Source organism: Falco rusticolus, chromosome 5 (assembly GCF_015220075.1).
Source record: "Falco rusticolus isolate bFalRus1 chromosome 5, bFalRus1.pri, whole genome shotgun sequence".
NCBI classification, from domain to species: Eukaryota; Metazoa; Chordata; class Aves; order Falconiformes; family Falconidae; genus Falco; species Falco rusticolus.
In genome coordinates, this window is record NC_051191.1 from 72,952,891 (window position 1) to 72,975,425 (window position 22,535).

The following is a 22,535-nucleotide window of genomic DNA, read 5'->3' on the forward strand; positions in this document are numbered from 1 at the left end:
GAAGGAGAATGCATGTGTTAATTTTTACAAAGCAAGACCTGGGACAGGGTGGGCAAGAGGGATGGGATTGACTAGCCTGAGGTCACAAAGTCTTTGACAAAATCAGAAGAGGAAGCTAAATCTGCTTTTATTTCTGGGATGAAAATATCTTAATTGTGGTATAACATCTACATTGCTTTGTTAATTCTGGAAGCAGGTTCAAACTGCAGTCTAGTGGCAACTCAGACCGGCCCTTGCAATTTCTGAAGTCAGCAGCAGCGCATTAGATGATACTACTACCTAAAGCCAGCAAAACTTTCAAATAACCCCCTGGCCTTTGCCTGCTTTCTGATTTGGGGTAGGTGGGGGTAACACCTTTTCTCTAAGAAGCAGTGATACGAAGGTCAAAGACATCTCTTTTTCTTCTTTTTTTCTCCTCCCTTTGTCCCCATCTTCACAAAATTGCCACACATGAAGGTAATCCAGTGCTTTGTGGTTAAACTGATGATACATTTGCTTTTCCTTGGTTAGAGTTCCCAAGGCAGCCACACTGACATCTGGGAATGTAAGCTGGAAATCCTTTGAACAAGTAATTTATCCAAGGTCCTGTGTAGCACCATATCAGTTTTTAGTCAACCACATCACAGGCTGCAGAACAGGAGCAGCAGAATTAGTAATGAAAAGAAAAAGTAGATGTGGAGGTCATTTAGAGGCTTTACCCACTGGAGTAAAGAGTAAACCACAAGCACACTGAACATCATTCCTTTGTGGATCTAGAAATGTGTTTTTTTCTGGCTGATCCTGATTTGGAGCTGTTGTCTTTCCCCTGCTTTAATGTCCCTTTATCTCCTTTCCGGCTGATGCAGAACCTGGATTGGAGGAGTTTCCTTTCATCCTCTCTGGAGAAATTATCATCACGTGATCTTTTCAGCCTACATAAAGCCTCTAAAACCAGTCTTTATTCCTTGGTGAACAGTGTTTTGAAGCTTCTTGAACATGGTACTATGAGGGCAAGGGCTCCCAACTTACAACTGCTAGTAGTCTATCCACAGCAGTGCTTTGCTTATATGCTTGAGCCCTGTGTGCATTTTTGGGGCTCTCTGGAGCATTGTTTACAGGAATCGTGACAAAGAGCTTTAGAACACGGAGTCAGTTTAACAACCAAAAGTGCTGCCTTGGGACTGTATCCCCCCTGGAAGGGATACAGCTCCACGTGGTAGCTTGCCTTCATTTCTGTGTGGTGATCCTGTTGGTTTGCATATGGAAAGACAACTTGTTTTATTTGGGTTACAGTTCTCTCTAATTTTACTCTGTGGTATTTGTGATGGGTTTTATTTCACATTCAACCAGAATGCTGTAATAAAAAGCCACCCTGAAAATAAAAAGAAAGAAAACCAAACGTGTTTGTTTATTGGAGCTGGAGCAGGGGCATACTTATATATGAATTACTGAACTGACCTCAGGGAATAACTATTAAACTGATGGAAAGCTCTGGTGAAGCAGGACTATTCTGTATCATCTCTAGTGAGTCTCAGTATCGCTCCTTTCTAGTCTGCCTGTCAGAAGGTGGATAAAGCTTCAAGCTGCCTTTAGGCTTCACTCAAATCAGAGACAGAAGTAACGACACAAGAAGTAGTGTATAGTACTATCAGGATGGTGGATGCGAGTATCTCTGAGGATAGACCAAAGAAGTTATAATAATTGTACACTGTTACTTTTAACTTTTATTCTTAAACTCCCCATTTGCTTCGTTTCAGTATGGAAGAGAAGACAGCGACTGGGCAGTGCTGGTGTCATGAAAGTGGAAGAGTTCAGACCCTCCAGACAGAACAGACATGAATAACAACAACTTCTGTAGCTGCCTGTGTGTAGCATAGTTTCTATATCAGTTTGCTCCCCAGGATGATTGTTTCCACAATCCGGTGAATGTGAACACAATCATTTTGATTTTTACTGTAATCCTGTTGGTAGAAGCCTGTCTTCTTGGTAGAGGTGCTAAATATTAGCAATAGAACTTACCTAATGGTTTTCTTAGTGCCTCCTTGTATCTTATGTGGTCTGAAAACTTGTAAAATGCTCTTCAACTGCTCTTCAGTTTGATTTGTTTTAACTGCCATCACCAGCAGAGCACATCATATAGCACAAGGACGCTGCCTGCTAGCTGGCCGCAGGGTTCTATTGACATTATTCTGCCTTTTGCTCTGTGTTCAGGAAACAAGTTTAGCCACACATTCTTTTTTTTCATATTCTGCTTGTATGGGAGATTCCTGCATTTGCATAGCCCTCTAGATTCCCCTGTGCATAGCCTCTCAAATAACAGCTCTGTCCTTTAGGCCAAATTTCTGAATCGATCTAGTCTGCAATACACTCCCTATTGGCCTATTGCCTTTCCCTCCATAGGGATATGCAGTGGCTGCTTGGGCAGTGCGTACCTCTTTAACAGTTGAATACATCCTTCCATATGTGATTTACAGGGCTGGGTCAAGCCCTGCTGAGACAAGAATTACCTTTTGTCTGGCCTAGCACAGAGCCGGGCACACGGACAGTGTTGCCTTCCAGGCAAATGTCTAGAAAATAAGATTAGACAACTGTGGCTGTGAAAGTTGAACCGCTCTTCACAGCAACCAAACCTTTGGGTGGAGGAATTTCTTTCATCATTCAGTCACATGATTTAGATCAGCAAAATGTTTTTCTTGTCCCTTTCACCACTCCGTATGAAATCTATTCAGCGTCCATTGACACGTGTACTTTAATAAGGGCCTTCCTATTAAGGAACAAGCTGTGTTGTCAACAGAAAATATCTAGCAAAATAAGGAAAGATATTTCATTTAAACCGTGGTTTCATTCTGTTTAAGCGCATACTTCTTCATACACCGCTACTCTCTCACATGCAGTCTTGGTACTATTGGAAGCGATATAAAGCATGTAGCCCACAGTTAGGGAACATTCACTAACAATCATACTGTAATATTTATTAGCTTTCTCTTTTTGCACACAGCTTTGTTGAACAGCTTTAAGATACCTCTTGCCAAAAAGGATCACCGTATCAATGTTCCAAAGTGCTACTTCAGTGTAAAACTGGCGAAACTTTACTGACACTAATGGAGTCCTATAAGGAGTAAAAGTGAAACATTTATTGCCATAGTTTCCAGTAGAGATGCACCAGTATGAAGGGACATTTTTAGCACTTTATTATTTTTTTTAAGACACAAGAATATCTCTCCCATGCTTTATAAATCTTTGTAGTTATTGGCATATGTTATCATAGCTTAAAAAGGCAAAATATAATTTCTAATAGACCATCCATGCCTTATGCGACTGCTAAAAAGTAGCCTTATGGCTTTCCTGTTCATTTTTTGTCAGATTTTAAAGACAACCCCTGCTTAGCTATCCTTTCTTTTGCTCCCTCACATCATGACTTTTACTATCTTTCACTGCAGTCCAATTTAATCTTTTAATGAAGAACAGTTGAAGGTTCTCTCTGACAACGTAACCATTGTTAAAATTTGTTGGATAGTTTTCTCTTTAGAATACAGCTGCAAGCACAAAATGTTGTTTCACTTACAGTAGCAATAGTATTGTGTGTCTGCTTTTCTGACCATTTGAATCTGTATCATGTGCTGGTCTTCGTTCAGTATCTTACTATGTATCGTAAGCTGCTGGTAGTCTTTCTTTTATTTAATTAGATAGGTGGTAAAACTAACATGGGGAATATGTCAAGATGCGATGTGGGGTAGAGAGTTTTATCCAATGGGACAAGTATCATAACTAAAGAGTGCCTTTAACTAGAGTGTGGCATGGAGCTCTCTGAAGAGTGTGTAATGAGCAACCACATGTGGCTTCCTGTTACTGAACTCTCTAATCAGTCCCCTCATGTTCCTCTTGGATTTAGCAGCAAAAGGAAAAGTGGGAATGTCTAACTTCAGATGCATGGCGAAGAGGTTGTACGATACCTTAACATCTCAGGATGTTGATAGAGTTAGCAAGTATCATATATCAAAAGTCCCCACAAAGGCATCAGTATAGCAGCAGTAATCTATTCCCTAGTCAGAATGAGTAAGGACCAGTTAGAAGAATTATTTTACTGTGGTGTCAACCTAAAAGTTGTGTAAAACTCTTCTTAAATTGGATGCAAGTAATTTCATGTGAGGAAACGAGGCAGTTTCATTTGTTGTGGTTTGCACGGTTTCCTGCACTGATCGGAGAGATACCTTTCCTTTTACTGCACATTTTGAGCTGATGGAGACTTCAAAATGATGAGAGCTGAAACTGAAATGATCCACAGAAATGTGTAGACTTTTCTGGCATAGAAGAATGAAAACATGTAGTGTGTATATGTTAGTTGTCTTTAACATCTTGGTTAATTGCTTTACGCTGGCTATGTCAACTCAAAGTTGTACTTATTTCCAAACAGGAACCAGGTGAATAGGTTCTCAATTTTAAACTTTAAAACCTAAATAAGGGAGCTGACAGGTCAGTATAATACAGGAAATTCTTCTAATGTTGCATGCTGTCCTACCCTGCATTCTGCCACTGCTTTTTTATCCTGTTAACCAAAGGAAAAAAAAAATGTAAATAACAGTATTTGGTATTGTATTCTTCCTATTTTTGCCTGTACCTGTACAATTTAGGAGGGGACTGTGGTATTCCCTGAGCTAATAATAGATTGTAAAAGAACATCTGCACATCTTTTCTCCGTGTGCCCTATTTGTTTAATTGCAACAGACTTACATAGAAAGAGTATGATACATCATATCTAGGCGATTATTCATTCTTCATCACTGAGTTATGGTTCTGGTAATTGATCTTTTAAGACATAAGAAAGTCTAACATTAGGAAAATTTGAGACTGTTCAAAAAAGATAAATTAATATTGTTTTGTGATATTTGCATAATTGGCTGCAATTATTTAATGTTTAATCGGATTGATCAAATGAGATTCAGCCTTTCACATGCTTATGTTTTACAAACACTGGTACTTTAAAATGATAATAATGAACTCTTAATTTTCATATGTTCTTTCTTCTCCCCTTCATTCTTTTGATTATTATTTTCAGTATTGAGCATGTCCTTACTTTTCAGTTTGGTGAGCACGATTCATGCATAGGAAAGAAGTCCTTCAAATGAGAGAACTTTTCATGAGACCTGCATTTCATACAAGCTCTTCTGATGCCAAGAGTTACGGCCTCAGCAACTGACATTAACTAGATTCTTAACTGCAATAAGGGCAAATTGACTGAGAATTTACAGTGACAGTCTCTGGTGAGAATGCTAATAAAGGTTCCTCCTTCAGGTAGATAATCTCTTCAGTCTGTAACAATGCAAAGCAAATGATTTTTCTGGGATATAGAAGGGAAGTCTGATAAAACAAAAATCAAGATAGTGAGAGATCTCTCTGCTCAGCCATTGTTTACACCTGTTCAACTATCTCAAGCCAAAAAGCAGTTATCCTTTCTAGATAAACTCATGTTTAGGGCTTATGTAATTCAACAGAGAGATATCACTGATCCTCTCCTGTATACTTATTTTATACTTATTTCTCCTCAGGTTTGAAGAGTGGTAATTTAGAGAAATGCGATACTTGAGTCATTTGGAGTGCAAGTTATTTGAAAGGTCTGTCTAATACATGGTCTTCCAAGGAGGTAGACAGAAAAACAGCTGGGACCCATCTCATAGCTGCCTAATTAGAGGAGGAGCCCTCTTGAATTCAATGACCTCTCCCAAACAATCTGCATAATCTCGACAGACTGCTTAGTGTGAGCTGTCTATTGATAGTGCCTTGCAATGAAATAGGATACAGAGGAGGTGGCACAGCCTGCCAGTCTGTGGCACACTGGCTCTCTCTGCATGGGATTCACCTTAGTGATGCTAAGTTTTAATGTTCTGGTGTCAGGCTCGTATACTGAGAGGTGGGCAGGCATAAATGATGGTTGAGCATGCCCTGAGGTGGGTTGTTCCCTGCTGTCTTTCTCTCCCTTCCAAACAGACTTGCAGCCCCTTTTCCCCAGCCGCCTATCATGATACCATTTGGTCTCATGTCTAACAGTGACCATTTAAGCAAATTTTGCACGTTCTTTTTGCTTTTAGCCATAGTGGCCGTTTAAAAAAAACAACAAAGTTTTGTTCATCTTGCAGGTGTTCAAGATCAGAATTGTACTTTGCCATCTGCATATGTAATTCCTGAATAGACTACCACTGACTTTGTGACCCTGGAAAAGTTACCTAACTTCTTTGTAAATGCAGAGTAGTAGTACTACCACTTATACCACTTTTAACTCGAATCCAAACTTTTGCATAAAAAGTTATTTTACTACAGACCAAATAAGCTTTCCAGAAAGCTTTTTAAGCAGCAGAGAAAGATACCATGTAAAGTCCAGTATTTCAAGGGTTGCTTTAGAGTAGAAGTATCTTGATTATACAGGAGAAAACCATTATTTGAATGAGAAATATGTTTAAGGTTTGCTGTATGAACCCATAAACAAGTAAAACATGTAGTTCAGAATATAAAGGACCATACAGAAAGATCTTGAAAAGAGAATTCACCGCCACCTCTCAAACAATGCTATCTTATTGAGAAGTGATGCTTGAAGGAAGTCTTGTACCTCTCAATGCAGAGTCATTAGATTACAACTATTCTACAGGTACGCTTCGTCATGTAGCACTTGTGACAGACCTCTTTATCAATCTTGACTACAAATTTTCTAAACTGCAGTATTTAGCAATTGTGGAGTGTCAGCTGTGTTTTACTGTATTTTGTCACTGTCCTCAAGATTTGGAAAAATAATTCATAGGTCCTAAATCATTTAAGCTAAGTAACTTCTTAGTAAGTGTATTTTTAGTCATAATGGCAAAAGAGAGGACTGATATTGCATTGGTGAAAAAAACTGTTGTAGCAGTCCTTCTGTCTGTGCCTTCCTTTAAGTATGATGGTTATTGGTGGGAATTCCAGGATATTTTCCCTGATTATGCAAAATCTGAGTGCCGTCTACAGCACAGTTGGCAAATATATCCCCAACTCCATAAACAAAACTAACTTAGCCATTACCTTGAGCTAGAACAGTCAAGCACATTAGGACTTAGCAGGTGTGGAACAACATTGAATTAGAATGGTCAAGCCATTGGAATTAGTAGCTCAGATAGAAACAAATCTCACTAACCACACTGGCAAGGTTAATCACACCCAAATTTAGTAAAAATAATGGATTTTAAATTTGCTAGTAATAACAGAATGGCTAGATCCTTGTCCCTCTATCTGAACATGAATTTATACCATTTGCTTATCTTAAAACTTAATTTATTCAGTCTGATTTTTACCACAGTCCTAAATTCTCATGCCATGCTTTTAAAAAGAGTCTTAAATTTCATGTTCCTAGGAGGATCTTAAGGAAGATTTAAGACCTTGATATATAATTTTCAAGTCTGTAAAAAAACAGCTGGATAAAGTTAAGGTAGAAAAAGAGAAGGCAACTTTGTGGAAGAAAGTAACTACAGTGTTCCAAATGGTTTCCCAACACTGATAATTCTTGGGTTTTTTACCAGAGAGGTATGCAGGGGATAGTACATAAAAAAAGCGTACTTTTTTCTTTCCTTCTTTTTTTTCTCTCTCTCTTTTTTTTTTTCCTTCTTTTTCTAAGCAAGAGTTGGGAAGGTTTCTAAGAGCTGGTTCTCTTAGTAATACTAATTCTTTATAGAACTTGATTCTGTCAGGCTTAGAGCAGTCATTTAAGTGTGAGATGGAAGATTTCAGAAGTTATTTCACGTGGTACTATCTTGCATGAACAAGTTTTCTTTCATTTTATGATCAAAGTGATCAAGATATGAACATGGAATCTTTAAATTTTGCACCTTTTAATAAAAAATTTTGCTTTTCATTTTAGAATTCTGATACAGCATCACTGAACTATTATATTGAACTATCATGTCTCAGTAGGTTATGAGAAGAAAGGAAACATTCAATTATGTAATCACCTTCTTCCTGTATGGCAAATCCCCTCTTCATTATGATTTGGCCACCACAAGAATTGTGACTTCTTCAGCTGAAATAACAGGTTTTTTCTCTACTGTACCCTACTAGTGCACTCTCGGATTTTTAGTAAGTACTAAGTGCTTGCAGCAAATGTGAGAGCAAAAAGTGAAGTGAAAAGTCTTCTCTTTCCAGAACAGGCATGCTAAGGAAGGAGAGTAAAATTACTCATCAAGTTGGTCAAGACAGGAGGTCCGAACAACTTCATTACCGTTCTCATTCAGTCCAAAACAGAGACTACTCACGTATACCAAATGTCTAGCAGGATAGTAGATTGCTATTGCTATTTAAGATTGCTGTTATTCAGTTACTTAAATACATAGATCTATGCTTACGTTTTCATAACTTGGGCCTTAGTATCTTGACTGAAATCTGCCACGCACATGTCACGAAACCGTAAAATACTAGATCAAAACAAACAGGTAAAGCTCCAGATATCTAACAGTGAGAAACTGTTTTCTACAGGTCAGTGGCCTATTCTCTTCCCATAATTTATATTCATTTTCTAATGGCCTGATAGTTGACTAGAACCGCAAATAGGAGACAAATGCATCATTAACTCTGCTCTATAGTTGAGGATGTTAACGTGAATCTATTCCCTCCATCTCCTGGGGAGATGGCTTGGACTCTAGCTTGGCCACTGTAGTAGAGAGTGACAGAATGTAAAATGTTCTTTGCCGTGATGGAGACAAGAGTTTTATCTGAAGCTAATTGCAAACAGTTTCTGTTAAAACAATAAATGTGAAAAGACATATGGCCCAGTCTACCTGACTTTCAAGGCATTTAGAAGGGTGCAGTAATAGTTACTGGAATTGTAGCGTATAAGCAGTGGGAAGTTAGCAACTAAAAGAGGGAGAAGTAAACACCTCTGAAGGGTCTCTCTTTTCTCAAATGTTAAAGTTAACTGGGTATTTTACAAGGATCTGAACATATAAAAGCAGTAAGGGACAGATGTGTGAAAAAATACTGGATAAACTAAAGGAAACTCTACCTCATTCTTCTCTAAAGGTTTTGTAGAAGCACAATTAAGCGCTCCTAATGGCATTGTTATGTACCGACCATCTGGCATGAAAGAAACACTTTATATTTGTATGTCTATAAATCCTGTAATAACTGTATTTTGCTGGCAGTAGAAACAGTCTATACTATTTGCAGTTTTCCTCATCAAATCTGTAATTACGCAATGTTTCTGTCTCCAATAAAGGAATTTAATGGGCACCTGTTTGTGGCATGTTATGAAATCATCACTGTTGAGTACAGCTAACTAAGCATAATTATCCCATAGATGGGAGCTTTTATGAAATAAATTCTTGAAGGCTGGATGAAAAGAAAAAAGAGTTACCAAATGAAGTGTGGCACCTAAGAACAGCAAAGCAAGATACAAGTGGTAAGAGATAAGCTAACTCTGTAATCAAAATGCAAAGCCTATATTCTGCCTTCCACTGAATTCTAAGGATGACACTCAGAGGGAAGAGTGAGGTCTTAACAACAGCAGACATGCGTCTACCCTGCCAAGCCTGGAGGCTGAGCCTGTGTGTCCACTGACAGTAAAATGCTGGACAAATCAAGCAGCAAAACTACCTACCTGCTAACCATGTTGTCATGAAACAGCTTTTTAATGTGCCAGGACCACGTAGCAGTGATTGAATACAGCCCCCATTCTACAGGGTTTGGGACGATGAACTCAAGAGAGAAAGCCAGAAAACAACTTCATACTTTGAGCACTTACTTCATGAGGCGGTTTTGAATAGTCATTAAGGTATGTCAACCGATGGGAAGCCCTTTGAAGATGGAAAGTGCTGAAAAGTGGGTGGTGTTAAAATCTTGACATTTGCCATGTGTAATAGCTATATTTACCAAAATTCTTGACATACTCCCCCTTTTCAGTGCAGGGAGTACTGTGATTAAAGGTAGTACTAATCCATGCTGTGGTAAAGTACACATCAGGGTAAATTTTCCATCTGATTTGGTTCTCAGTGACTTCAGGGAAAGCTGGCATGGATACAGGACACTTTAAAGAAGCTATAGATAGGCAAGTACTGAAAGTTGTTAATTACTGCTAGGAGAACGAGCCTAACATGTCAGAATCAGGCTTTATTCCTGTAGTTTGGCTTCTCCTCTTTAATCCTGAGGGGACCTTTCTTAATTGTAACTCTAGCTTGAGCTTCAGTAAGACAGCCTTCAAAACTTGCTTACCCCAAGTAGTAGTAATTTGAGGACTGATCCTACAAGGTGCTGAGTGGGCTTCAGAGACAGAGAGAACTATGCCTTTTAACAAAACTTAAAAAGACCCCCATTTTCATCCCTTTTGAAGCCTCACAATAGCTGGCAAGAGTTCTGTTCAACAAAGCACTTGCAGTACCACCGCCAGCAGTGTGTTCTTGGGGATGGAGAGGATCAGTTCTGAGGTCTCTGATCTGGGATACAGTCGTGTAAAGTTGATATGACCCCCCCCCCCCAAAAAAAAAATAATCAGTTTTAAAATAACACAGCGGGAGGACAAAGCAGAAGGAAAAAACTGCTTTCTATACATATAACCAGGGCAAGGAAACAAAGCTGGGCATTCCAATATATGCAGAATTAGAAATGCCAGTTTTGAGGGTATTCAACAAAAGTGCTGAATTTCAGTTTTTCTTCTTCCTTTCCTTTTGCTCAGTGTTCTGATATTGTGGCATCATGGTGATTTTAACAGAGCTTCTAAAGAATTACCCTGCTGCCAAGAAGAGCAAAATTTTCTGTAGTAGCACCTTCGCTGTTCTGGATGCTTCTCTAATGAGAACTTGTAAAAGAAAATATAAGAATGTGGAAGGTGTCTACTTCTCTCTCTCCCATGGGAATGATTTTTAATGCCAGGTAAGAAAATGTTTGTCCTGCTTCATCTGCAGGTGGTATTATATTATATCTGTACAAATTTAGGATATTAAATTCTAAGCATTACTGATGCCAGATTATACAAGACAGTTTATCTTAATTTAAGTTCTTGTGGGTCATTCAAAGAAATTACGTTCTTTTGACATGATTTCAAAAAAATCTCTGGTTTATAACCTTTTTTTTTTCTTCTTCTCCATTTTGCTCATGGAGTAATGATTTTTGAAGGTTCAACTTTGGTCAGTTTATGCTCTTAGTGGTATATAGGCATTTATCCTTTACTTTGAAGGCTGTGTAGGCTAACATTTCTTTAGAGTGAGGTAAAGAAAATTCATATGTAAAGAAAATATCCTAACCAATCTCAGTATTTGTGAGAGAAATACCTAACTCTAAAGGATAAACTGAAAAACTTGTTTAAAATGGGTGAGTTCTAACCACAGACTGTAAAATGCACCCACACTTTGATTTTAGGCAATACATATTTTCAGAGGGACTTAATAGTTAAATATTTTAACTTGTCTTATTAGGTGAAATACCAATGGCATGTCTAAGGCACATATGCATGTTCGTAGTCTACAAAACATATGCCTTTCAAACAAAAGGCGGATCAAGTCAATACTTACTTGATACATGGTAATATCTACGAAGTCAGCATGTTGTAAACGCTCAGCAAGCAGGCCAGGCATCTTCAGTACACGGCACGTGTTCAACGGCCCCTCTGGGTCTGCCCACAGGCAGATGGAGGTAAGGCTCTGGTATAGATGGCCTATGCAGCTGAAGCTGTGTGGTGATATGGAAGTGTGTGCTTTGCAGGGTTGTATGTGCAAAGGTGACTTTATACCCATCCTTTATAGATAGACAAATACAGGCTGGGAGGCTGCCACTACCAGAAATATTATCACCTGTAAAATCGCTAGGGCTGCTCTGACTCTTCTTTTGATAGGGATGAGATTCATCTAGTGTACTACACCTAAGATGAAAACAAAGACTGTGATTTACCCACCTTTTAGGCAAAGTTTACATAAATCATCACCAAGCAGAGCCAGTGGACAGACTTCTTTCAGTGGAAACTTCAAATTCAACTGGTGATAGCTCAGCCCCTAGCTTTCATGCTCTGAGCACGAAGAGAAAGGCTCCACTCTTCTTATTTCCAGCTGCTCTGTCCCTGACCTTCCCTTTGTGGCACTGCTGGCACAAAAGCAGTTGCAGAGTGACCGGATCGCTGACCACAGGGCGGCAGAAGCAGATGCACAGACCCCACGCACTGGAAGAGCAGGGCTGCTCTTGTAGCCACGGCAGAGCTTTAAGGAGCTGAAGTCAGTGAAGGAGTCACACCCATTGAAATGTTAGGATTTTAATATCTCCCAGGTGCTACCCACTTTTATTACAGCTCTTAAACTTTTATGCGCCAGTCCTTGCTTAAGTCATTGCTGAATTCTGAGCGCATTTTTTTTGCCTCCCTTTAGCTGTAGCTCATACAAGTCTCATGCCTGAGCAAAGACTGTAATATTTGCTTTACTGAAGTTCCAGGTTGGAAAAGAAAGCAACTTCTGAAGATTTTGTATCTTCATCATAAGGGTGTGGCTGAAAACTGGTTAGAATCGAGACAGTGAAAAATACTCTTATGTTTTTAGGAAATCTCAGTGCTTAAAAATATGAAGAAAAATGCCACAGATCAGACTGATGTTCCAGTACCTTTTACCTCTAGGGTCAGAATTCTGACCATCCCGCTGGTCTGGATCCTACCAGCTAAGACTCACATTGGTCCTAAATGCTTATAAACTTCACATCGCTTCCTTCCTCTGTAGAGTAATGAAGGTGGGTTAATTAGCATTGATAATATACAGCTGTGGGCTGGCTTCAGGGGCGGTGGGCTGGCTGATGTGGATAAGGGGCAGCTGTGCCTGTTCCTGCTAAGTAGTTAAATAGCTCATAGGGGTGTGGAAGAGGGGCAGCTGGTGAAGAGAGACTGGGAAGAAGCAGAAGAGAGAGTGCCCTGGAGGTAGGAGAGACAAGGAGAAGGATGTAGTGGAGGAACTGGCCTGAAGAGTATGAAGAAGCAGCACAAGTAGTAGGTGAACTGTTGAAAACTTGTGGGGGATCGGTGATTGTGCCAGGGCAAGGCATGGGAGCTACTTACTGAAGTTAATCTGGTATGGGGTGGTAAAAACCTTGCTGCAGCCTAATTGTTTGTGTTGCAACATTTCTCTACCACGGTCTGTCCTTACCTATATCACACAAGGCACAGAAAACCTGAGTAGTTTGTCGCTGCTTTTATTCCTGTCTTGAAAATACACTCCCACAAATACCTGCCTCTAAGCATAACTTGTAGGGAACACAGGTTCCCTTTGCTGTTTCTCTCCTTTGGTAGGAGGAAAATTTTTATGGCTCTTGAGGAAAAACAGTTAAGTCTGAGCTAAGCTCAAGGTTAGAAAGCCTCCCTAACCTCTGCTGCCAGTTTTCTCCAGAGGGTTCTCCATCTGAGGGGGTAGGGTCAGTAACTCTCCAGTGGGGAGAGATCCCACCTGTCTTTTACTTGCTGTAATCAAAATGCCTATGTCTACTTAGGTGGCAGTGATCTCCACACTGTTATACAGGCTTGAAAAGTCATGGTTAGGATGGTGAAGGTGAGACAGGAGCTGGTTACTCATGATACGTTACCTTACTAAGAGAAATTACATTGTCTCTTGCTCTGTTTTGCTATCTGCATCTACCATTGGTGATAATGTTAGGCTAGGAAGTGCTAATAGTTGCTGTCAGGTGAGTCATTAACCCAAAAATCTTCAGATTTGTCCATGGCTATGCCAAGGACTTTTCAGACTGAAGAATTTGTAGCCTCTGTGTGTGTGAGGTGGAGAGCAGAGAAAGGTAGTGTTGCATATGCTTTTCTGAAGGAGCAAAGAAACAGTTTTGGGAATGCAGGTTTTACTTGCATGGCACACTTGAGGGTTCCCGAGGAGCCTACCTTTTGCTGTTTGGTCTCATCATGTTCCTGAAATAAGGCTTCTTTTTAACAAATAAACAAGCTAAAGAGATAATACTACCTAACATCATTGCCTATACTTTTCTGTCATGGAAAGAATCTAGCGAGACATCCAATGTTGATGCTCTTTCTTCCTCGTGCAGCATAGCCTGCAAAGATGCAAAGCATATTTTTTTAATTATTTTTTTTTAACTTCAAGAAGACCAGGCTATTGTCTGTCAGCCTAGGCAGAAGCTTTTTAAATATGTGCATGAATGCCTTTAACTGATACTGTCATTACACATATGAACCATAACCAATCAGCAGATTTTTTAGGTCAGATGGCTACTCTATTTTTGAAAGATTAGTGTTATTGAGTTCCTACCTAGCAACTCTTTACGTCTGCTAAGGTGAATCTTAAGAGCTTCATTGTACCTTTTACAGCTGTTTAACTCTGAGTCCCTTGGAAGGATTTCCTTTGCTAGTCTACATGCTGCTACATCCAAGTGGCAGAAAGGAGAACTCCTTATTTCACATCCCAACAAAAAGATACCAACATCTGTACTAGTTCCCCATATCTGCATGTGTTTAATATTGGCAAGCTTTTTCAGTGCTAAGATAACATCAACTCAAAAGTTAGGAGAAATGTCACTAAGGCCAAAGTTCAGGCTGACAAAAGGGAAAATCCGCAAATTTTACAGGATAAGATCATACTTAAACACAAAATTTATTTTCTGAATATGTACCTATATCTGCCAAACCTTGGACTTTTTGTGGCAACTTTCTCCTGGAAAGAGAAAGTCATATCAATAAGGCTTTACTATCTGTCACTACAATTTAAGCAGTATGAGAGAAAGCCAACAACATCTGACCCAATGAAGCTCTTAGCAAGTTGTATATGAAATTCAGGCCAAAATTCACCTGCTGTAGAGTTGTTTAACGTTCTTTTTTCTCTGATAAAATATCTATTGTCAGAAAAATAATTCTGTACTTGTGTAGAGCTAGTCACCAGAAAATGTATGGTTTTCATTTTAAATAATGAAAAGTAATTTTTCAGGGAAAAAAGAAAAATTTGACCCGTAGATCATCACTAATCAACCATGTATATTTTAACAATTACTGTTTCATTCAGTCATAAGATGATAAATTTGAGATCTTTCACAGGAAAACTGAAAATCAAACTGAAATTACAGTAAATTGCTAAACCATGTTGGTTTGCAATGATTTATTTTTAAAAGATACTGCTCTTGGTTTCCTCTACAGTGCATAATATAAGTTTATCAGATAAGAAGTGATTTTCATTAGGGAAAAATTATAAGCAATCTGGAAAAGAAGAAAAGATTAGCAGTTACCCTTGATCAATTCCTTTCTGTGCCTTTGAGCAAGGCAGGTAACTCTCCCAGCTCCTATTTTCCAGCTGTAAAATGGGGTTAATAGCTCTCAGCAAACCGAGAGACTCCTGTGAGGATAAATGCATGACAGGCTGTATGATCAATGAGCAATGGAGGGCCATATGGACCTGAAGACAGATTCCACCATGGCTGCCTCATTCTCCACATTAATTTGTAATAGCCTGCTTATTCTTTCAATTAAACCTTACAATCACATTTCTGCCAAGCTCAGTGTTGCTTCCAGTTTCAGTGAAACTTCACAAGCTGGAACATTGCCTACAGCTGACAGTGACATTTAAATGCAAGAATATCAAGCTTATGCGTGGCCAAAACTTCTATAATTCCAGGCCTTGTCAGTCTACAGTATTGATTCTGGTTTAAACAAATAAACACCCAGCTCATTTTCACCTAACCTTGGAAGAGTTTGCATTGCTTAAATGTTCCACTCTGAATCCCAGGTGATATCTTCAGGGATTATGAGTGTTCAAAAGCAAATGAATTATAGCAACAGACATCTAGGCACAGTTTTTGCGAGAGTACCTGGCCACCTGGAACCGAAACCCTTCTCCTTTGTGCATGGGGACCAGATAAAACTTGGGCCTCAGAGGAGGAAGGCAAGTTGCAAGAGGAAGGGCTTTGGAGACTGCACCAGAAGGTAAAATTTCTGTGCCTATGCATTTAGTGGCCATAGGTTTTGCATATACAGTTCTTTTAACTGAGGACCAGCTGTTTTGCAAGTATGAAGTTGTTTTATGTGTTATGGTACTAACCAGCATAAAGTAAAAGAACCCACACAGGTGAGACTTGAAGCATTTACTGTATTTATTTTTGTGATTGACCCAAGCCCACACAACCAGGAAACATCACAGCCATCTGTGGAGAAAACAGCACGTTGATTATTGCTTAGGAGAGAAAAGATGGGCTTGAGTTGCAGTTCAGTGACTTAACCAAGATCTTTCTGCTCTAAAACTGCCTGGCCGCGTGTTCATAGCTGCAAGAGCTCTTTGGTGCCTGTGTGTGTTAGTGAAGAATTGAGCACGGTGGACTCTTGCCCAGCCAGACCAGGGCAGGCTGGCTCTGCCTGCTGTACCTGCAGGAGAGTCCCTTCCACAAGGTGGTTATTCTGCAGCTGCCTTTTGGCTCCTTTGCGTAGCACCACCTTTATTTAGCTGACCAGATAATCTTTGGGTGTGCAAGATGAGGTAAGGTGACTGAGACATCGAAAGTAAGACCCATGTTTGGCCACCTCCTTCCTGCCCACAAGTGAACTATTTTTGCTGCTTAAATGCACTCGGTAGTGCTGGTTTAAAAGAAAAAGTACCAAAAAGATTCTTCCATGACCTCCACTGCAGAAGTAAGAGCTGACATCTGCCCTGGAGCCCCTGCAGTCAGTATTTATTACATTCATGTCTGTATCTTGTCCCTGCTTTGGGTTTTCCAGGTTAATACAACTTTTGAATGCCTGAACTGCAGGAACATTCATTCCCTGATAAAACACGAGCTCCCAACTTTTCTTCATTTATCTTGTGCCTAAAACCTGCCTTGTCTTCAGCAATCAGGTTGTGACCCCTCTGATTTCCACTGGCAGAATGACTCTAAGTTGTTTATCACAATTTTAACTTTCCAAGCAAATTATTCTTTTATCTTGAGATGCCTGATTGGATCTTTCTTCCTACCTGAAGAAAGATGTCCATCAAGGGATACATGCAGTTCTCCTCTCCCCTGACCACTGCAGGGAGTGTGAGAGGTGGTGGTGTTTTTCACGCACAAAAGGGGAAAAAAAAAAGTCTTTCATATTTTCAGTTCACAATAGCTTCATCTGAGTAAATATAACACTGCAAAAGAGAATAGTAAAGCCTCTGTGAGGTAGCAATGAATTTTTAGACCTGCTGCATATTAATCAACCTCCAACCCTGCTCACAGCCTAAGTGTGCTATACTGTGCTCTTATGTCTGTGTTTAGGTGCATTTTGTTGGTGCAGACACGGCTGCAGCTGTACGAGTGAAGCTGCATTTTTTTATTTATACAGTAAGACCTTACCTGGCCACAGCCCCACACAGGAAAAGCACATTTTTTTCTAGAACAATGGAGTCATTTGGGGCTTTGGTTGGCACAGCTATGCTGGGGAAATCACAATTCACCATGCTCTTAGTTGGCATTGCTGTTAGCAGAAGTTTGGAATGGAGTCATAGTCTCGAAGGGCTCTCATAGCTCAGGAAGAACAGATTGCCTTTAAACTTACTGATCCCAGGCGACTGAGGTCTTTGGTGTTTTCTTGACAGCCCTGGGAGCCTGTGTGAGTTAGACCAGGCTTTTGCAGGGCTTTGTAATGTACTGTGATTTGTTTTAATCTAGAATATCCCTCCTTTACCCCTAACTACTTTACCACATTACTACAGGAGCAGGTTTAAGTATTGTCTTCTCCAGAAGACATTACGTAACCATTTTTACTTTAACCCATAATCACTTATTTACTGCATGTGAGAGTTTGCTAATAGATTGGGAAATTGGATCTTTCTAGTTACCTTACCAGATTGAAATCTGGTGCAGGAAAAAAATAGGTCAACCATCCAAACAAAAATCCATCCTCCCTTTCCCCTGCCATCCTGCACTCTATCATCAAAAAAAAAAAGCAAAACCAAAAATGGAGAACATAAGTAGATAGTGTATTTCAACATGAAATCTGTATCAGTCCTGCTAAGAAATACAACAATATCAATTCATTTTGTACTTATTAAGAAGTTTTAGTACTCTGTTTCTTCCAAATCAAACTAAACCTAAAATAAAACCCCTCTTATGCTGAAATAATGTACAAAGGAGGGCATCTGGACAGTCTATGTAAGAATGGACCACAATCATCATCATCATCCCGTGAGCTCTACCTTTTAAGTTTAGTTTCTTACATTACTTTCTCTACTTTTCCATTAATACACCCCAGATCATTAGCAGTAGTATTCAAATGCATAGCAAAGTAATTTTCAATTCTTTGCTGTTTGAATTTCAGTCTGCCATTCACTTTTTAGTCTTTATGCTGGTCTGTTCAGTTACATTCTCTGTGTCTGCCGAGGGCATCCTCCCACCCAGGGCAATGTTACTGCTCCTGAGCCCTCTGTGTTTGTCTCCCAGAAAGGTGATGGATTGGGCCAAGTGGCTTTGTGCCCTGGCTGCACCTATCGTGTGCCAGAGCTGAGTGTCAGGTATGCACGCCTCTGCTTCAGTGTCTCTTCATCCCACTGTGGGCGCTGCCTAAGGACCACTGCTTATTTGCTGAGTAGAAGTAGCAGCTACTAATAGATTTGGGCAATTTCCCCCCTATGCAGTGTCTGTCTTGCCTTACCCTTTATATTGCTCTAAATTAGAGCTGGCCAGTGGATGGGCCAGATGTGGTCCATAATAAAATTTTACTCTCCCTTCTCTCCTCCTTGCAATGCTGGCAGGGCAACCTGATTGTTGCCACTGCTAATGTAAGTCTCTGGGGAAACAGAGGAAAGAGAAGCTAAAATAGAGAGTCAAAGTCAAAGCTGTCAGGACTGGTGCAGCAGCAGGGCCATGTGAACCAGGCTCTGTTCTCTAAACCCTTAGTGGGAAGTGAAAGTGGTCTCCTAACTTCTGCAGCAGTGAGAAATTATCTGAGATACAGTATATTAAACTGAGAGAATGGCAGTCTCAAGGAGAACACATCTGAATTTGAATTATTTAATTCTCATTTAACTCTTGTTCACCCTTCAGTTTGTGTGTGAGGAGAAAGAGTTTCTATTCCTTTACAAAAAGCAAGAAGTAATTTTTGTGACTTCTTGTCAATAGCATGTTGACTACACAGTATATGTTGACTTTTTAGAATCAGTAGTATAGCCTAACCCAAAATCATGAGTCAGGTCTTACAACCCTTCAAGACAACCTTAAAAATCCTAAGCATATTTTGCAAAATAAACAAAACATTTGGATCTCTCTTTCTTGGCTTTCCTGTTTTTAAACTGCCTTTCCTTTCCATCATATGTGCTAAAAAATAATGTTTAAAAATAATTTTTCCTGTATACAGCATGTAGAGCTTTAAAAAAAGGTACTAGGTATTATGGAGCTTGCAGTGAAACACAGACAGCTCTTTGCACTGTATCAGATATTTTTTCTAAGAGTTTTAAGATGTCCCAACTTTATGGCTGCAGACACTTTGAAGTAGTGTTCATCTTTTTTGTCATCCCTTTTCTCAGGAATGTTTGCAGCCATGTCTATTGGAGACATCACAGAGTTAGACAACATGCTCCTGGTCTTTCAGGTCACATGTAGCAGCACTTTGGTTTAATGAGTGTTTTCAGATGTCTACCCATCTATCCTACTAACTTTAATTGCCATCACCACAAACGGACTTCATCTTTTTGTGAAAAAGATTGCCACACCAGTAGCTTCTTACAGTGAGAAGCAGAGATTAACAGCATCATAATCTGGTGCTAACATGTCGTGCACCTGACAGACTTCACTGCAGGTGTATTCAAATGGGGCTGCGAAAAGACCCAGCTTTTTTTCCTATCATGGAAATCAACACACCCTACTCTCTAGCCTTTGTTTCTTGATAGGATTTTTCAGAGTTTTTGTTTTATTAGAGATAGGCGTTTGTAAATTATTTAATCCCATGCAGGTAAAAGTCCCCAAACCTTTGACAAGGATATAACCTTCAGCTTCATTGGTGTCTCTTCTGAAACATAGTCCTCTCCCCACCAGCCAGCAATCCTGACCACTCAGTCTCCTTCTCAGGTTCCTGGAGTGTTCCTTGGATGCAGCTGAACTTTGAGGGATGCTGCCTGCCCGCGAGGGTACTCGCTTCTTTCACTTGGTTTGCTCACAGTCGGAAGGGAGGTGCAACCAGTACTGCCAAGGGCTTGGGCCTACAAACTATGAATACAGAGACCAGCTTCATAGTTTGTTTGTGGTAGATACACAGTTTAGGGGATTTTTTTACCAAAATAACAGCAGGGGGGCAGGGAGAGAGAGATATTAATGCCTTAGTATTTCAGGACAAACTCTAACTAAGAAATTTTACAAATCTTACCAGAAAGCTGCTTCTCACAGTATTTCCAGGCTGAAGACGTTTGCCAGGCTCGCACCCCAGACTAATGGCTGTGTTTCCTAGCAAACTGCAAGGCTTCACCCATCGGTTCAAAGTAGAAGCGTTTCTGGCAGCCGTGGGGATGCTTCTGCTGGGTTGCAGGAATCCTACAGCCAACGCTGCCTTTCGGGAAAGGCCCGGCTCGCATTTACCAAACCAGTGTGTTATTAGTTAGCAATAGATGGCGCTAAATTTCCACCTGTCCAGCGCCGTCAGCCAGAAAATGTATTTGAAGTAATTAGGCCTGCAAGATAACACTTAAAAGGGTTACTGCTGAAGTTGATGAAAGTGTGTGGGCATAGCAAGGCAGGAGCGCCAAGATGCTTCACCAGCTGGAGAAGTCTTAGGTGAGATAGTCTGGCTGCCAGAACAGGCTGCCAAGATAGTCAAAGGGAAGGAGCCAGGAACTGGAGAAGGATTTGCAAATTCTTGAGAACAGCTATCGCGATCCTCTTGCTGGCTGGGTCAGGTAATGCCTGTCATTATCAGCGATTGAGGATCCCAGGCAAGATGTGTTAAAATTCCACTAGAGATTCTCAGTCTAGTCGGTGGTTTGTCACAAAGTCCTCTCGTGCTGGGATTAACCCATTCCCCAGCACAGGGGACACATTGGAGCTGTGTCACTTGGAGTGTGTCTGTGCTGCCAGGACCAGCGAGAAGGGCTTCAGCAACTTTCTCGCAGTCCTGCTGGCTCATCACCCCATGTCTCTTGGTGCTTACAGGTGTGGGGATCAGACACAGTCGTTGCTCACATGAAGCAGAAGGGAGCAGGAAGAGGTTTCCCTACTGAATTTTGTGCTCATTTTCTGGCAGCAGCAGGGAGCGCCTCCACAGCGTGGGGCTCAGTGCTTGTGGTTTTCATTGCATGGGCTTTTTATTTTGTGTGGTAACTCAGCATCCTGAAGGTGACAGGCATAGGTGAGGAAAAGGACAGGACAGCTTATTGCAACAGCGATTCACTCTCATGCATGCTGTGGAAATTATATTCATAAGAGGAGAGGTTGTCCTGCTGGGAGCCAGAGCACAGCTGGTGCCATATGGCCTTCTCTATACTGCTCAGTTAGCTATCCTCACCTGGCCATGCTGAGCAGCTGCCTACAGCCCTCTCATGGATTTTTTAATGCTGTGCAGCCTGCCTTCATGCAGGATCATGCCAGAGATCCCTGCTTTTTAAGGTACAGACATGATGTTACTTACAGAGGTGGGGAGTGGAAAGGAGAGGCTGTGTTTGCTATGGTTAGTTGGAAGGACCATGTATTGCATGATGCTAGGCAGTTGTAGGTACCAGTAGTCCTCGAATGCTTTGCCAAAATGTGACACATCATGAAGACCATTCACAAACTTGTTTTCCTAAACATAAACAGCTTTCCCCCACAGACACACCTAAGCATAACTTGCAGGGCTTTTTTTCCCATCATTGAAAAATCTCTTTCGGCATTTCTCGGAAGGCTTCTCCTCGGAGCTGTTTTGCACAATGGAGTGAGCAAAGATTAAAGTGTCTTGTGGATGATGGTTGCACTGAATGCATGCTTTGCAGTCCACACCCTTCTTTTTTAGGTGAGCAGGAGCTGGCACTGCTGGAGGCAACACAAATAAGCATGTGAAGAAAGAAGATGAATAGCCCACAAAACAAAATCCTGACCAAGGATGTGAATCAGGCATGGAAGATACAGAAACAGTGTCAAAGCAAAGAGCACAGGCAAATTTTGCTCAGAGACACACCATCTGGAAAAAAGGAAATCTTGTATTAACTTTGCAAAATCATCAGAATTTTTCAGATCTGACCTTAGATCCAGTTGCCCATCAGGAATAACCTGACTGTGACTTGCCTTGCATGAGGAAAGGCATTCAGTTTATGAGGCTCATCTGGACTCTGTCTTGCATCCTCCAAACCATCTGAATGTTGCAGGACCTAACAGTCCTCCTCCTGAATAATGTCTGCTGGTTCAGAATATGACCGTTCACCAGTCTGGCATCATTAAAGCAATGTATAGTGGATTTGATGCTTGAAATGCATGGCCTAGGAGCCTCCTCTGCTCCTTTCCTTGCCTCAAAGGCTCTTAAAGGCTCTTTAGTGGCAGAGGTTTGTTTATAAAGACACTAAGAAGGGTGATGCTTATCTAACATTGTGAAACTTTCAGATATTCAGCTGATGTTAAAAGTAGGACATTGCACTTTTGTTGCTGGTCTGTGGCTTCAGGAGCTCTGCTGC

General features: G+C 40.5%; 1 protein-coding gene across 3 annotated transcripts in view; it reads left to right on the forward strand.

The window, feature by feature from the left end:
- BCAT1 (branched chain amino acid transaminase 1) overlaps window positions 1–9,219 on the forward strand; it is a 67,212-nt gene extending 57,993 nt beyond the window's left edge. For all 3 annotated transcript variants that reach the window (XM_037389475.1, XM_037389476.1, XM_037389477.1), the window contains one exon: window positions 1,737–9,219. In XM_037389475.1, coding sequence (XP_037245372.1) covers window positions 1,737–1,778 — 42 coding nt within the window. In that variant the 3' untranslated portion in view covers window positions 1,779–9,219. The remainder of the gene's footprint in view (window positions 1–1,736) is intronic.
- The last annotated feature ends 13,316 nt before the right edge of the window (window positions 9,220–22,535 follow it).